We start from the raw sequence: 18,071 nt of genomic DNA on the forward strand, positions 1-18,071 counted from the left end.
CATTTTCCGCCTGGTAAGCGCATCGCAAAAGGGTCTTCTCATGCTAATGTATATAGAGCTTGAGCTTGCTTTGAGCACTCTAATTTCTTCAAAGCAGTAGCACCGGAGGCACAACCCGGCCAATTAAGGCCAGGAGCGCATCGCTGGTAGAAGGGACGAGGCAACCGATGCACACCCAGAGGCGGACCGATCGTTCCATCCCAAGGTCCAACTGCGAGCTTTTTAACTGCAACAACTCAAATATGTGCTTTTGGAGCTAGAATTACCGCGGCTGCTGGCACCGCCTTGGCCTGATGTGCGATAGACCAGCCACGAAAACCCTTTTGGGATGGACACTAGCAATTCCCTAAATAAAAACAAAGTAAAAGGGTATTTTTTCATGTTCCTGGGTCCTTGCTTGCTGTAAATTTTCCAAAAAAGGTCACAACCATGGATTTAAATTTCGGTTTCAGTTTCGGTTCGCCCTTGGCCGAAATTTCAGCCGAAATCTGGTAATTCAAAAAGTATTATTTTATTAATTTCCAAATTTCGGCCGAAATTTTGGAATAATAATATTTTTTTAAAAAATCAATTATTCAAAAGTTCGGCTAATTTTTCTGAAATTGCATTCTTTTCGCACTGTTACGGATAGTAAAATAATGGAACAATTGGATTCAATTGTCAATGGTCCTATGAGAAATAGGGTTGACTATGGACTCAAGCCATAGTTACATAGTTTCATAAAATCCATGCGATTTTCCCAATCTAAATCGAGTAGGTTTTACGGAAAGAAGATTTTGTTCAGCATGTTTTGTTTGATACCAGTAAGAGAAGAACCCGACTTGGTGTTCTTACAAAAAAAAAGAGGAAGCATAACCAAGTCAAGATGATACGGATCGACCCCTTCTTCTTGGGCCAAAGATCTTATCATTTCCGAAGGAATTGGAGCTACATCTCTATTCAAGTTCCATTCAAGAGTTCTCATGTGTCACCACGCCCTTCGAGACTTTGAAAAAATGGACAAATTCCTTTCCTTGGGAACACATACAAGATTTTGGATTTCGGACAAAATTTAAAACCATGGTACGCACAACTCACGATACACACTAGATGATGGCTGCCTCGGGAAAGAAAAGGGGCAGATATATCACTCAACTCAACTCAACAAAGCCTTTGTCCAGGGTTAGTCGGGGTCGGCTAAATGAATCCTTTAGAAAAAATTCATGAGGAAGATGAAATGAATCTACCCGGCTCGCTATAGTTGGGTTATTCTACGTGGATCATTTTCTTCCATTCTATCATATCCAAGGTCATATTATCTGTTTGTAGAAAAATAAATCTGGAGAGACAGAGACAAAACTAACCCAACCGGCCTCTAAATCTCCAACCTGTATAACCTATTTTCTCCGGGTTGGGTTTGGGTTAACTAACGGCCAAATAGAAAAAATACAAGAAAAACCATTACCCTTGAGAGCTCCAACCCTAACCCAACCTGAGCCAAAATCGGTTTGAAATCCGTGAGGTTCAGGTTGAGGCTGATCCAAATTGCGCCCCAAGTTTTGACTAAAAAAATTGCCTCTTTAACGGTGAGGATCATCCGGCTGGGTGGGACCAGATAATCCCATACGATCATCTTACTGGCCCACAAGCTAAAGAGCTCCATTATATTTTTATACGTGGGCCCATTACTAGACAAACCACTAAACCAGGGAGCCTGTCCTTCTCTTTCTTTCCCAGATAGACGGAAATACCCTTTTGCCAAATGACCAAAATACCCTCCTTCATCTCGTTCTTACTTCTTCAGTTCTTCCCACCCAAGGGTTCATTTCAAAGAACCACAGCACAGCCTATGAAAACCCTAACAAGCTTCTCTAATGGCTGTCCTATTCCTTCTCTCTTTCAAACCCCACAACCCACCTCAAATGCTCCCCATTCTCATTAGATTTTCAGACAAAAACCCTAAAATTTCAAATCTTTCAAATAAAACAGCATGAACAGGCGATTGGCAAAAGTGATTTTCGCACAATCGCCCGCCTTTCTCAACTCAATAAAACCCTACATTTCTCTCTCGCCCCAAAACCCTAGAATTTCTCCCTACTTTCAATTCAAAAACAATCATATCAATTTATTCAGCTCATCACAAGACGTTTTGCACGGATTGAACGATCCAGATTTTTGCTCTTTGGGTCACGAAAATCATAAAGATGAATCGATTTCTGTCCAAGATTTCGCCTTTTTACATGAATCGATTTTGGATTACGATGCAGATTCTAGCTCAACAGAGAGAAGGAATCAGAATCAGAATCCCGAGTTGCGTAAGTACTCTGATGAAGCTGTTTTGATTTCGGATACGATTAGGGTTAGTGGTAGTGATTTTAGTAATGAAACCCTAAAATTCCTTAGGCAGTTTAGAGAAAAATTGGATGATTCTTTAGTAATCGATGTGTTAAACCTCGTAAAAAATCCCGAATTGGGTGTTAGAATCTTCATCTGGGCCGGGCGCCAAATTGGGTATCATCATACTGCTAGGGCATACCATGCCCTATTAGAAATTCTAGGTTTTGATGAGAAAAATAAAGTTCCTGAACATTTTCTTCGAGAAATTGCCAATGATGACAAAGAAATTCTAGGAAAATTGCTTAATGTTTTGATTCGAAAGTGTTGCCAAAATGGGTATTGGAATGCGGCATTAGAGGAGCTTGGGAGGCTCAAGGATTTTGGGTATAAGCCTTCGAAAACTACGTACAATGCATTAATTCAGGTCCTTTTGAAGGCTGATCGATTGGATTCAGCTTTTCTTGTTCATAAGGAGATGTCTGGTTTAGGTTATAGCATGGATGGTTTTACGCTAGGTTGCTTTGCACGTTTGTTGTGCAAAGTAGGGAGGTGGAAGGAGGCTCTTAGTATAATCGATGAGGAAGAGTTTGTGCCTGATACTGTTATTTATACGAAAATGATAAGTGGCTTGTGTGAAGCTTCTCTATTTGAAGAAGCTATGAGTTTCTTGAATAGAATGCGTTCGAATTCTTGTATTCCAAATGTAGTCACATACACAACATTGCTTGTGGGATTTTTGAGGAAAAAACAGCTTGGTAGGTGTAAGAGAATTCTTGGCATGATGATTGCAGAGGGTTGCCATCCTAGTCCTTCGATTTTTAATTCTCTTCTTCACGTGTATTGCACCTCGGGGGACTATGCCTATGCCTACAAATTGCTTAAGAAGATGGTGGGTTGTGGTTGCAAACCCGGTTATGTAGCATATAATATCTTAATTGGTGGTATTTGTGCGAATGAAGATTTACCGAGCCTCGATGTTTTGGAATTGGCTGAGAAATCGTACACGGAAATGATGGATGCGGGGTTTGTGTTGAATAAGATAAATGTTGGGCATTTCACTTGGTGCCTTTGTGGCGCGGGGAAGTTCGAGAAGGCATATATGGTTATTCGTGAGATGATGAGTAAGGGTTTTATACCTGATGCTAGTACATATACAAAGGTGATTGGTTTTCTTTGTCAGGCCAGTAAAGTCGATAAAGCCTTCCTTCTATTTGAAGAAATGAAAAGGAATGATATTGTTCCTGATGTCTTTACTTATACCATTTTGATTGACAGTTTCTGTAAAGTTGGACTTATTCAGCAGGCTAGGAACTGGTTTACTGAAATGGTAAGAGATGGTTGTGCTCCGAATGTAGTGACGTACACTGCACTTATACATGCTTACCTTAAGGTGAGGCGGGTCTCTGAGGCAAATGCGCTTTTTGAGAGTATGCTTACTGTGGGCTGTGTTCCAAATATCGTCACATACACTGCTCTGATTGATGGGCATTGTAAGGCTGGAGAGTTAGAGAAGGCGTGCCAGATTTATGCTAGGATGAGAGGAAGTGGGAATGTTCCGGACGTCGATATGTATTTTGAACATGATGCAAACAACACTATGGAGCCGAATGTTTTTACATATGGTGCTTTAGTCGATGGTTTCTGTAAAGCCCACAAAGTAGTTGAAGCTCATGACCTATTGGAGGCAATGGCAATAGCTGGATGTGAACCTAATCAAGTGGTATATGATGCTCTTATTGATGGCTTTTGCAAGGTTGGAAAGCTAGATGAAGCACAACAGGTGTTTGTCAAAATGTCTGAACGTGGGTACAGTCCAAATGTGTATACGTATAGCTCATTGATTGATCGATTGTTTAAGGATAAAAGGCTTGATCTTGCTTTGAAGGTTTTATCGAAAATGCTAGAGAACTCTTGTGCACCTAATGTGGTTACTTACACAGAGATGATTGATGGACTCTGCAAAGTAGGGAAAACTGATGAGGCATACAAGCTTTTAGTGATGATGGAAGAAAAAGGATGCCATCCAAATGTTGTGACTTATACGGCTATGATAGATGGCTTCGGAAAAGTGGGTAAAGTAGACATGTGCCTTGAGCTTTTGAGGCAAATGACTGAAAAGGGTTGTGCTCCAAATTTTGTCACTTATAGGGTATTAATAAACCATTGTTGTAATTCTGGCCTTTTGGATGAAGGTCACAAACTTCTAGAAGAGATGAAACATACTTATTGGCCTAAACATATAATGGGCTATCATAATGTGATCCAAGGGTTCAATAGAGAGTTTTTAATCTCACTTGGCCTTTTAGAAGAGATATCAGAGTATGGGTCAGTGCCACTTGTTCCTGCCTACAATATTCTAATTGATAGCCTTTGCAAAGCTGGAAGACTGGAAGTGGCATTAGAGTTGCATAGAGAGATGTTGTCCTCTTCTCCAGTGGGCTCAGTTATTTCCACCAAAAATATATATTCCTCTTTGATTGAGAGCCTCTGCACAGCATGTAAGGTTCAAAAGGCTTTTGAACTGTATGCTGACATGACAAGAAGGGGCTATGTTCCAGAATTGTTTGTCTTATTTTACCTAATTAAAGGGCTCATCAAGGTTAACAAGTGGGGTGAAGCGCTTCTCCTTTCACATAGCATATGCCACATGGTCAGTCTCTCTCTTTCCCTCCTCTCCTCCACATACTAATGATCACATTATCAGCTTTATTTTAGGGAAATGATTCATGCACTGTCATGTTTTGATATTTCCGCAGTCCTAGCTTGTTTTATCTTTTTTAATTGGATTGTCAGCTTTTTTGGGATCGGTAATAACCTTTTGACAGCCCTTTAAACACTAAAAGACAAAGCTTCCACGGAGATATCAAAACATGGCAGTGCTGATATATCATTTCCCTTATTTTATTTTGCATTTATATGCATATGTGAAGTTGCTTAGGATTCAGAAGGAAATTGCTGCTTTCTTGAGACTTCTTATCGGAACGCATCTTTCTTGCTCACATCTAATGAGCTATACTAGGTTTATGTGTTCGAAAAGAAAATTCTGGACTAGCAGCACTCTTTTTTTTATATATATTTTGAATGGCAACTAGCGGCACTCTTAAACAGACGATAGAAACTATGATCCATTTAGTCTGTATAAGCCATCCTAACTTCATTTCATTTCAGTTGTTAAAAGTCATAAAATGGCAAGGAGGACTCAACTCGACAGTATAGGGCACTACATCTGGGGAGAAGTAGCACACTTAAATCAATCAGTTAAACTTTGCTTATTCTGAAACTTGTAGCTACATCGTGTTATTCTCAACAAAGAGGATATCATATGCACCTTTCTCAGCCTTTGATTAGATTCTCAAGGAATCAATTTACATCATAACTTTATTTGAGATTGTCTCTTACCCATGGTGTGACACTGGCTTTGAGTGACTGCCCTTCCTTCTCTTTCTGTTCTAATTTCATTTCAAAGCTCATGCTATATATCTATTCTTAACCATCGACTCTTTCAATTGCTTCTTCATCGTCAGTTGTGATATGAGATTCGTCATTGAATATGTTTAGTCATGCTTGGTTCTGCATTAAAACTATAATAACATTGGGAATTTGTTTCTAGCCTTGTGTAAAAACTAGTACTCGGACATGAACCCACCTATGGTGAGTCACCTTCACCAAGTTGAATGAGTTCTTCATTGAGTTGGGCAGCTTTTTTTTTTTTTTTTTGAATAGCAACAGAGTTCATTCATCAGGAGACGAAAATAAAACAAAGCCCAGCTAAAATAGTCTGGCCGTTAGTATAAAATCAAAACAACACAAACAGCAGCAGCAGCAGTGCTGAAAAAGACAGAAGTTAAAAAATAGATTTGTTTTGCCTACTTAGGCATGCAAGTTCGAATGACCAAATTGGAACAAGTCACTCCATGTGCTAATCTGTTAGCCTCCTCACTGGCTTCTCTCTTCACATGATGGAATTGCCCATGATGACCCTCCAACCTTTCTAATATATCTTCAAATACATCTGTTAGCTTCCAAGGGAAACCCACTCCCTCTCTGCACCGTCTAATACTATTTAGAGAATCACCTTCTATAGGCAATTCCTTACTTAAAAAATGGGATCAGAATTCTTACTACTTGACTAAGAAGCTTCGGTAGAATTCCCCTCAGCCACCAGATCTGTATACGCCAGTCTAACCTCACTGTTTCCGTCTTGGTTAGTTCATCCAACCATAGTTTTAAAACTTACCTGCATCGTCATAGACTCCCTTGAGTCGAACCTCTTTTACCATGACTGCATCCTTGTCCGAGTCCCCGTTTTGCCATACAAAGTCAATCAAAACTCCTTTGACTCTCCCAAGTTATGACCGCGCCAAATGAGTACTCAGCCGGATCAACTGAGTACGTGACCACGTTGTGCCGAGTCGACTAGGATTTTCTTTGGCCGTATTTTGACCTGCATTCGTGTTTTGAAACACCACATCAAACTCCAGCTCTACGTCGGCCCCCCCAACTTGAACCATCAAATTAAAAGTTTATGCTCCCCAATTGTGAGGGTTTCCACCTCAGCACAATCCTAATTTTCGGAGAGGCACTATTCAATTAAATCTATCACTTATGATCATTTGCTCTTGGACACCCTTGAATTAGTTCGCCATCCCCACTACACCAACCTGCAATCACCTTCCTTTTCAGCGCCACAATGCTTGAATATTTTCTTCTAAAGATGCATTCATTCATCTCCAAGCAGATCATCCATACGGTACTAGATAGGCATACGTTTCATAGCATTCTTCCAAAACTTTCCATGCTGCAATGAATGACTATCAATTTTGGCTTCACTCATTGACAACCAAAGAAAGTAAAAACATGGTTCCAGATTGCTGCAGCCATTGGGCAGTGAATGAGTTGATGGTTAGCTGGTTCCCTTGCCCTCGAACACATGCTAAAACTATTCTGCATTCTTTGGTTTCGATTAATAAGCCGGTCAACTGTGAGGATTTTCTCTCTCCTCGCTATCTAGCAGGAATGCTAGAACTCTAGTAGGAGCTTGAAAGGACCGAAAACCCACTATCCCAGCCCCCGTTGCTTCCTTCCCTACTAGCGTTAGATACATGAATGTAACTTAGAAGTTTCCATTCACCATTCGCGATCAGATCCTATGATCCTTGCGATTGATCTGAATAAAATTATTGTTCAATATCTCCATTATGTGCGTGACGTCATCAATTTTCGAGTCCAAAAATATCCCAGTAAACAAATCTCCTTCTATATGAGTTCTCCACCTTAAAACCATTACTTAACCCTCCTGATGCCTTGTCCATCATTCTACTTAAAGCCTCAACCATTGTGGTGAAAAGGAATGGTGAGAGGGGGTCTCGTTGCCTTACTCCTCTTGAACTCTTGAAAAATCCCTTAGGAGTTCCTTTAATATGAATTGAGAACCACAACGATGGTGTGCAAGCTTTCATCCGTTGCCTCCATCAATCCCCAAAATCGATCCTACCCAACATGTAGTCAAGGAAAACCCACTCACCCGGTCGTATGCTTTTCCATGTCAATTTTGCAAATAATCCCACTTCTTCCATTGTTGAGGTGAGAGTCAATGCATTTATGGGCTATAAGTGCAAGATAAATTTTGTCCAACTCTCCTGATCAATCAAGTCAATGATTGATCAGGTGACTTTTTATTTACTACTCTTCTTTTACTTATGATCTTTCATGTGGTTGTTTGATGGCCAAGGCTCCTTTGTGGATTCTCACAACTGAAAGTGTATGATCCTTGCTGTCTCAATAATGCCTACTCCAACTAGATACATGCTGCTCCAACTTCATTCATGATATTGTATACACTTTCATTTTTAAGACTTGCAAGTGTTGAACCAATCATAAAAAGACTAGGTATAAGGAAGGCTTCTTAAATCAAACTTATGCTTATCATTGTCATTACACTTGACTCCATATTTTACGGAATAGTACATTCTTTGAGCTCTCTCGCCTTGTGGATGAGTGAGGGAAACATTAATCCATTCTGTGAGCTCTCCATATTTTACTGAAAGAAAACCCTCTAAACTCATCCCTTGATAAAGCCCAATGGATTATGAGGGATTTGATGTTCCAAATTAGATGATTTAATGACACTTTTTTATCCTTGAAAGATCTCACATTTCTCTCTACAAAAAACCCAAATCTTAGGGAAGACATTTTCCATGGAGTCCTACTGAAAGAGCCAAGGTGGCAGCAACTCCATGCCTCAAGGAGATTTGTGCAAGATACGGATTAGTACTTGTGTCGAACATGGCAAAACATCAGTATTTATATGGGATATGGACCGTGTATAGATGGGATGTGCCCAAGTATCTTGATATAAAAAATTAATAAAATATTTGTTTTTGAACAGTAAAAATTAGTAAAATATAAGTTTTTAAAAACAGAGCATATATTTAAAAATATAATGACTGTCATAGCATATAGTTAAAAATGTTTAAATATGTGAAATAGTAAGATCTTAAGAACATTGGCATGTCCATGCGCCTTTACATTTTGGGTTCAAGTCCCACACCTAGACCTGTATGATTACCTGACTCTCATATCATATCTAGTGGCATATTATTTGTTTGTTAATGTGTTAGAAACCTATGCGTATGGATGTGAAGGAAATCAATTATTGATAGTCTTTAAAGTTCTTTTTCTCCTCCGTTGGGCACCTCCAAGCTGAACTTCGATGGTTGTAGCATTGCTAACCCAAGTTCAGCAGGTGTTGGTATCTTTAGGGACCATGAGGAAGCAGTTAAGCTTGTTTTCTCCGTAGTCCAGATCAATTGGTGCGAAAGGTTCCAACGAGGCAGAAGTTTTGGCCTTGAGTGGGGGATTATCTTTTGAGATTCTAATCTGAGAGCATTGGATCGTGGCGGGTGGTTGAAGAATGTTATCAAATTGATCCAAGATAAGGATGGTTCTCCTTGATGATTCACGATTTACTCTGAGGATATGATTGATCGCTTGTTGGGTATTGTGTGATATTCCAACACACTTGTCACTCAATCAAAGAGGACAGGACTCCTTAGCTGGGGAAGGAGTCATGTTAGACCGGCACGCTTGTTGTTAGACCGACCATGACTTACTCCAAAGTTTTCCCAATCAAGTTGGGCTCTTAGTCTTTGGGTGGAGTTATAATTTAAATTGAAAACCAATTAAGGTAGATGAATTAAATACTTACAACAGATAGAGGTGGTGAATACAGTTTTGAATTGTTCAATGAATTCTGCAAAGAATGTAGAATGTTACACCCAACTACTATACCTTATGCACCGCAACAAAATGGTGTAGTCGAAAGATGAAATATAGCTGTAATAGGTATGGTTAGGCCTATTCTTAGCTATTCAAACCTTAGTTCCAACTTTTAGGATTAGACTCTGTCAATAACCATGTATATCTTAAATAGAGTTCTAAATAAGGCTATAAATGTGGCACCTTATGAACTTTGGAGAGGTTTTAGACCCAATTTAAGTAACCTGTAGGTTTGAGGATATGATGCTCATGTGTGGATGCCTAGTCAAACAGAGATACGTTGTGTAGTAAAACAATTAAGTACGCATTCATAGGATACACTGAAAATATTAAGGGACCGTTTGGATATGCGGATTTGAGAATCCTGGATTTCTTCAAAATTGTAGATGGGAGACAAGAGAAGGAGACCAGTTGTCATTTTCTGATTTCTCTCCCTTCTTTTCGTCACGAAGAGAGTAGGAGATCATCCCTGTTTCCAGGTTTTAGAATCTTAGGATGGGGTTGAGATTTCTAAAACCTGGATTTCTCAGTTAAAATCCAAGATTCTATAGAGAAGCAAAACGGACCTCCTTCGTCTCTCGTCTCCCATCTATAACTGTTTCGTGAATATCTCCCGTGCTTGGTTAATCGATTGAAGTACACGTGCTTCGGTCAGCATGCCTGTAGGTGCTAAAGAAATAGAAGCTTTTTATGCAACAATTACATCAGCAGGATCAACAGTAGGTATTGGAAATTGTTAAAGCATGACGCTTGTCGGCCCCAATCGATGATCCCCCATTTACACGATGAACTAGACTCTGCTCGAACGGTGAGCAGGAGTAGGAAAACCTATCCCTTTCTTTCCAGGCCACCATGAGCGTAGCGAATGGAGTGAGGCCCGACTACTCTAATAGAGAAGGAGACGGTCTGTTTCGCTTTTCTTTAAAATCTTGGATTTTAAGTAAGAAATCCAGGTTTTAGAAATCTCTCCCCATCCTAAGATTTCTAAAACCTGGAAACACGGGATGATCTCCTACTCTCTTACTGACGAAAAGAAGGGAGAGAAATCAGAAAACAACGGCTGGTCTCCTTCTCTTGTCTCCCATCTACAATTTTGAAGAAATCTAGGATTCTGAAATCCGCGTATCCAATTGGCCCCTAAGGGTTACAGATTTGTGATTCATCATGACAATGGGTCAGTTTGAGTAGTCAAAAGCAGAGATGCTCTTTTTTAGAAGAATCTCAAGATCCAAGACACCCTAGCAAGTTGATAAAGTTATTTGAAATAACTAAAGAAAAAGATTCAGTCAATAATGAAATTGAAACTCCTTTGAGTATACCCTAACCTGAAATATGTAGGATTCAATGAGGTAGACAGCCTTCATCAATGTAAAGAGATTTTTATACTTTTTTACGAGCCTTCATTTTATATAGAGAAGCTTTAGAATCACTTGATTCAAATAGAAAGAAGCTATTGAAGAAGAATTAAACTTCATTGAGAAAATCAAGTTTTGTAGTAGTAGATGAACCTGAAGATTAAAAGGCTATATGTTGTAAGTAGATGATTAAATGAAAACTCAAACCGGATGGATCTATAAACAAATACAAAACTAGATTAATAGAAAAAGGATTTACACAAAAAGAAGGGATTAATTATGAGGAGATGTATTCTCTTCTAGACAAATTTACATCCATAAGGACAATTATGTCCTTAGAGGGTGAGCTTTGGCGCAACGATAAGGTAACTGAAACATCATCTCTGCAAAGTAGGGGTAAGGCTGCGTACATCTAGCCCTCCCCAGACCCCGCAATGGTGGGAGCCTCGTGCACTGGGCCGCCCTTTAAGGACAATTATGTCAATATTGGCATGCGTTGATTTGGAACTTTAACAAATGGATGTTATAATAACATTCCTAAATGAAGAACTTAATGAAGAAAAATATATGTTCTTACCTGAAGGATCTGAAATTGATGGACACGAAGAGAAAATAATCTTCACAATGCTGTCTATAAACCAAAGAAGTGTTTATATGGACTAAAATAATCTTCCAGACAATGTTATTATACCTTTCACAATGTTGTCATAATATTTGGTTTTATACCAAATAACTTTAATCATTGTGTAACATTTTGAAAGGTAAACATCTTACAATTTAACTCTAAATCCAATTCATTCTTGTTAAAGAAACGGGAGTCTGTGAATGACATCCCTATACATACGAAAACTATGAACGTATCATGCCGTTGCAAACAATTCATTATTCATAGAATCTGTCAACCAACCAAAACCTTTGTTGGTACCAAACGTGATCATGGGAGGTTCATATTTTTATACCTAATCCTCCCAATACTAAAATATGGCGTTTACTGTTCTTTATTTATTTTTCACTGTTTATCAGTAAATTCAGTTCTTCAAAGCATCATATTTCCAGCTTCATGATTTAGTGTTGTTAACATTTAATTTGGCCTAAAATTGGATTCTACGATATTGGCTTGTTTCTCAGGAACAATATGTCGTGTACAATTTTGTGCATTTTTGTTTTGTGATGTGTTGTTGAATTTTATCTTTGAAGCAGGATATCCACTGGCATTTTACTGGAGAGGCCTTTGGTGGGAGCTAGAAAAATTCGGTTTTTTCCATCCCTTCCTCTGGTAAAACAATGAGCTGAGCATGAGGTCTTTGTACTTTAATCTTGTTATGAGCCTGGACAGTGTCACTATATTGACATTTAGATAGTACAGTCTCTAGGGTCATTGCCCCTCAGAAGCGAAAGAGGTGAAATTGTGTGCTAAATATTTGAGTCACCTGGTATGTGCCTTGCAATATTCGTTCTGTCAAGGCATTGGAGGGTGTTTTGGTACCTCATCGAAGAAATTAAATCAGGAATTAGTTTCACTACTGTGTTCAACTATTGCTAAAATGTCATTTAAAGCCACACAGGAATAGATTCACCAGGATGCCATCCATGCAGCTTATTTTTTAAAGTGCAGCTGGAAACTTGGCATTGTTGGACATGCCTCTGCAACAGTACTAACTGATTCTAACAAGGTGAACTCTTACATCTACTGTTTTCCTCTATTTCCTTTTTCACTTCAAATTGTAACAAATAAGTTGTTTTGATGCGTGAGGGACTGAGGGTAGTATGTGACTGACGAAGAAGTTGAAAATTGGAAGGAATACAAACATTATTTGTCAATTGCTTGAAAACTTTATTTGTCAATTTAAACCATTCAAAAAAAAAAAAAAAAATTGCTTGAAAACTTTAACTTTTTTGGTCCTTCCAAAAATCTGATATTTAAGTTGATTTTAATATTTCATGTACTTTGTTGACTAGAAAAGCAATCATTGGTTTAATTGAGTACTACTTGTGAGTCGTGACTTGTGACTTAGGGCTTCTTTGGATCCTTCATTGACTAAAATTTATTGGCATATAATTTTATATTAAGATGGTTTTAAAGTTAAATTTGATTATTTGCAAATAATGTTTTTAATTTTTTTTAGAAATGATATGCAAAGGGGCCTCAATGTCCCATTTTCAAGTAAGTTTCAATAAAATAATCTTATTTGCTAATAAGGACCACTTTTGATGGCATCCCGAGTGGTCCTTAATTTATTTATTTTTTGAAATGTGAACTATGAAAAGTTGTTCGCTTAGAAACGTGGTCCTTAATTTATTTGAAAAGGTAATTGGATTTTTTCTAGTTTATGATGGGTGTCGGTCAATTCTTGGAACTATGTTATTTACTTATTTTAGTGTACTCCATAGAGCCAAAGGTGCCATTTCAAAGAAAACACCTCTCTTATTTCTAAACATAAACTATTCAACTTAGATATGAAATCATTGGGAGGGTATTGCCATTTTTGTTTTCTCATGGAGCTGCCTGTGACAGAATTAATTTAATCATGCATGCTAGGGAAAGTACACCATGTAGCTCTATAACAATTAAAAAATTGCATATGTTAAATCAAATGAAAAATCTAATTAAAATAAATTAAAAATTAAAGAAAACAACCGAAAGCATGCGTCACTTGAGCCTAATAAATATATAATACACTGCACATATAAATTCTACCATTAAAATGAAATATTATTAAAATATATAAAATATTATCAAAAAAGAGAAAGCAATAAAATCTGAATTAACAACTCCCAAATTTCTTCAAATCTTGTTTTTTTTTTAAATTTAATCATGCATGATTTTGATGTATTATGATTACTCCATAAATATAAAAAAGAGAAACAACAGAATTTTTGTTTGAGAGAGAAATTTTTTTCTCAAATCTTGTTTTTATAATTGAATCTAGTAGGTCTATGTTGATATAGGCCATACAACTTTAAATCAAGCAAAGCCCCATTTGAAAATAACAAAAGAAAATGAAAAAAATAATAATTTGAAGTTCATGATATTGATGTGAACATGACGTGATGATTCGATATGGACCCTTTATCAGACTATCTCGGTCATATTGCATCCGAAACACTTGCGATTTTTTATGAGCACCTGCACGAAGGTCCATCCGTATGAGATCCCACCGATACGGATATGTATCGGCCGATATGTATTCGTATCACTTGATCTTTTAACTCATTATCCATCCCATTTCCTACTATATCATATCAGTTTCCGTTGAATCCCCCTTATTTAGTGCAATATTCAGTGTTTCAAATGTAGTAGGTCTTATACAGATCCACTGATTATGGCTACATTTTGCTTTTAGATCATATATCCATCCTAAGTGAAAGATTCTGGTGACCGTTTTCTGAAAGCAAACGGTCATATAATGTCTGGATTCGATGTCTATCATTTTATGTATGGGCTCTTGGTAAGTGATGTTGTTTTGGATGGTCTAATATTGACATATGAACTGTGCCTTACTATTGTTTCAGATTATAAGAGTGATTCTTCATATTTACCATGTCGTTGACATCTTTTGTTTATGGCAGTTCCCATGGCTTTTTCATGTTGAATTCCATGGATGTCGTAGATATTGTTCTTCCTGCAAAGGTGGGGTGTTCTGATCAACAGTCTTAGCAACTCTTGTTACAGGTAATGTCACCACTTAAAAGAAAAGTATACCTAATTAATGTAATGTATCTACATATTTCTGTGTTTTTGTGTTGTACTATAAACATGTTGTGTGCCCAAATGCCTCATTGATGTAATTTATCTACATATATCCATGTTTTGTGTTGTACTTTGAACATGTTGTGTTCTCTTTTGGGCATTAATGTAATACATTTCCTTTTTTTTTTTTCGGAAAAAGATTTTCAACTCATCCCAATTTATGTTCAGTTGTTATCCCAAAAGGAGATCAGCTAGTGAGAACCAAACTGAAACTGATAATTGCGTTGGTATATGATGTGCCACTATTCATGACTAATATACATTGCCTTGATGCCAGGCGGCTTAAAGTCAATCTTGCGTCTGCTCCACTTCTGCAAGGAACAGAAATGAACACCATGAAAGGATTACATTTTATCGGTCCAATTGCAAAAGGTCTGTGTGCACAAGTATCATGGGGAGGCATGTGGATCTTATGGAACCCTCATATTCCGAAGGGTCTGGAATGTTCTGGTGGTTTGTATTTAATATTGGTCTTTTGCGAAGTGGAATCCATCCTTTGCTTCTATCCAGTGATCTATGGCCCTACTTCAAAGAAGAATTAGAAGAGATTATGGAAATAATTATACGCAATCAGGTCTTTTATATTGGTGAGTGGATTTAGTTTTGTTATTAATTTGCTTTTAGACTCTGAAGATAAATAAAACTGCCTCACCTTCTCTTGGAGTGTGATTAATCTCAACAGAATTGTTGATTGTCTCTTGTTGACTAGCGGATCTCCTTACCAAGGAGGCTATGAAACCCATTTACTGGCCTAACATACCGTCTCCGACACTCCTACCAGATAATTCATACATACTTGAACCGGATACATCATGGATACTTCTATAGTTCAAAATAGCTTTCATGTTTCAAAGCCATGTCAATAGGAGGCTACCAGACCCATATATTCGTGGAGGCCTAACGTGCCCATCTCAATAGGAGCCTATCAAACCCATATATTTGTGGAGGCCTAATGTACCACGTCGGGCGCTCCGACCACAAAATAGCTATCTTGTGTTTGAAACATGTCACCCTCTTTGAATTATCCATTTTGTTTTTCTGCTTGTTAGTGTCGCATATATGAATTAAAATTTTGAGTATGCAATCTTACTGATGTATCCATGTCTTGTGTCTTATCTTATGGTATGACTATCCGAATCCTTGTCCGTGTCATACATTTTGAAAAATGTCAAAGTTGTATTGCCATTCCCATGCCTGTGTCTGTATCTGGGTATCATTACAGGGGCAGAGCCATTAAAAAAAATAAATCTGGGTATCATAGCAAGTAGGTTGATTTACATGGCCCAATGTCAAAGTTCTGCTGTCATTCTTAGGAAGCTTGATCTTGATTGATTCCTTGCGACCAGGATGATAACAATCTTAAATCATGGGATTGAGCCTCTAGCTCAATGGTCGAGGCTTTGTTCTTTGACCTAGAGGTCGGGGGTTCAATCCCAGCTTACCCATCAGGAAAAAAAAAAAAATCTTAAATCACACTCAGTCTATATAGTAACAGGAGCCACCTCCTGTCATTGGCTTATACTCTTTGCTTCTGGGTTCTTCATAGTAACAAAACCCATGGCTTCACATTTCAATGTATGCAGGACTGCAGTTGTCATAAAAAAGAGGAAGTTTTGGAATTGTGGTCCCCAGCGGAATGATCTGAGTTGTACTTAGAATCCAAATTGAAAACATTGTAAGCTCGAGTGGAGGACAATAATCTTAATCCATATATGATTATGAAAGAAAGAGAATGCACTGGTGTGAATATCTTCATTTATTCATTGTACTAAATGGAAAGAGTACACACATGATGGTGAGGAAGCTTGTGAGGCATGAGGCTGAGTAATTCAAACATGATTCTTGCTGAAAGAGCCGTCACCAAGTTGACCTTCTTCCCTCGCTTGCTATATCCAGAGAGGTACCTGGCAAGATCATCCTAGTGGTCGTTCGTGCCTCCAATATCAAAGTCAATACCATATAAAACAGCATCACCACGCATGGGAGAAGAATACCTAGAAACTTGTTCCACAGGTATGTTGCTACTTTCCTAGCATCAGCAGAGGAGGCAAGATAGTAAACACCCTTGCCACCTCTAATCAGAGAGCAGCACCCTAATGCCTCGGCTCTGACAAGCTCTTATATCAGTACTCAAGCCGGTGCAACCATTAGAATTTGGATCTCCGTGATCCGCGATATTGATTATTGGAGTCTAACCATTGGCAAATGTAGTTCCTCTTCATTTCAATTTTGACACCAGTAGATGGCAATCTTTGTTGTGCAAATGTCTTGTATTCTTGCATCATCCGGCACCCAGACGGACTAATGTGCGCCACGGACATTCGCTAGGATTATAGGTTGGAAGTTTTTTTTTCCCTGAGATGTTGGCCGAGAAGGAGAGTTTTTAACCCTAAACTGAAATAGTGAAACTCTTCTCCCATGGATGAAGGCACACTACTCACTACAGAACCATGTAAATCTTGTTTTCTTGTTTTTGTGTGATTGTCTCTTATCTTGACGTTTTGTTGCACTTTGCGTAATCCTATTTGAGAAGGTATTTCTCGGTTTTCTACAATTTCTTCTACATGTGATCCTCCAACTAGGGCAAGAAGCATCAGTAGGGAGAGCAGCAGTGGATTTTTTTTACTTCACTCTATAATGCCCTTGGAGCATCCCTCTTAAAGGGGATCGATTTCCCAAAAAGCTCTCTTAAAGAAGAGAAGAGAAGCTGAATTTGTGCGATAGCGCTAGTATCATTAACCTATATAAATTTATTAAAATATCTATAGATCTTATAGAGATATATTAGGAAGATACGAGGATTGTTTGCAGCTACCGATGTTGGCACAACCATGTTTTGATAATTGCACTAGCTCATCTTGTCTTTTATTATTTAAACAATTGTCAGAGGTTATGACATTTGGGTTTAAGCTATATCAATGATTGAGGCTTTGTATCTCAACCCTGAGGTTGCAGGTTCGATCCCAGCTTACCTACGAAAAAATGTAACTACATTACTTAAAAAGCTCTAAGAAGCCTAGTATAAAAGAAAAGACAAGCTGAGTTTGTGCAATTATCAGAAGCCTTGTTGGTGCACTCCTAAGAAATGTGTCTTCTCCATTTCCTTAATTTATACTAAACCATACAGAACATGTCTTTGGATTCTAAATATACATCCATAATTTTTCTCACCGTAACAAAATCCTGAAGGGAAGTGATATATTTGCCCCCTTTTTTCCACTGGCAGACCCCTTCAGGGTATTCATGACCAAGGTTTTAAATTTCGGTCCTCACATAAACCGAAATTTTGGCCGAAATCCCGTAGAAGCGCACAAAATTTTGGTTTCTTGGGCTGAAATTCCGACCGAAATTTGGTAAATTTTGGCAATTTC

General features: G+C 38.2%; 1 protein-coding gene across 2 annotated transcripts; it reads left to right on the forward strand.

Moving 5' to 3' along the window:
* The first annotated feature begins 1,813 nt into the window (after positions 1-1,813).
* On the forward strand, positions 1,814-17,254 carry LOC143847159 (Tetratricopeptide repeat (TPR)-like superfamily protein). 2 transcript variants are annotated; one of them, XM_077355880.1, is made up of 6 exons: positions 1,814-4,966; positions 12,150-12,622; positions 14,294-14,398; positions 14,520-14,622; positions 14,978-15,287; positions 16,284-17,254. In XM_077355880.1, the coding sequence occupies exons 1-2, from the start codon at positions 1,970-1,972 to the stop codon at positions 12,192-12,194; spliced, it is 3,042 nt and encodes a 1,013-aa protein (XP_077211995.1). In that variant the 5' UTR covers positions 1,814-1,969; the 3' UTR covers positions 12,195-12,622; positions 14,294-14,398; positions 14,520-14,622; positions 14,978-15,287; positions 16,284-17,254. The 2 variants fall into 2 exon arrangements, with proteins under 2 accessions (XP_077211995.1, XP_077211996.1); XM_077355881.1 differs by lacking the exon at positions 14,294-14,398.
* Positions 17,255-18,071: the final 817 nt, after the last annotated feature.

Source organism: Tasmannia lanceolata, unplaced genomic scaffold (genome assembly GCF_043159265.1).
Source record: "Tasmannia lanceolata isolate RefF3 unplaced genomic scaffold, GAP_Taslan_0.1 ptg000015l, whole genome shotgun sequence".
Taxonomy (NCBI): Eukaryota; Viridiplantae; Streptophyta; class Magnoliopsida; order Canellales; family Winteraceae; genus Tasmannia; species Tasmannia lanceolata.

Bases quoted from the DNA above. Each gene is read 5' to 3' on its own strand.
- LOC143847159 (XM_077355880.1), top strand. From the start codon at position 1,970: ATGAACAGGCGATTGGCAAAAGTGATTTTCGCACAATCGCCCGCCTTT. The intron at 4,967-12,149 runs GTCAGTCTCTCT...TCTTTGAAGCAG, and splicing joins CACATAGCATATGCCACATG to GATATCCACTGGCATTTTAC.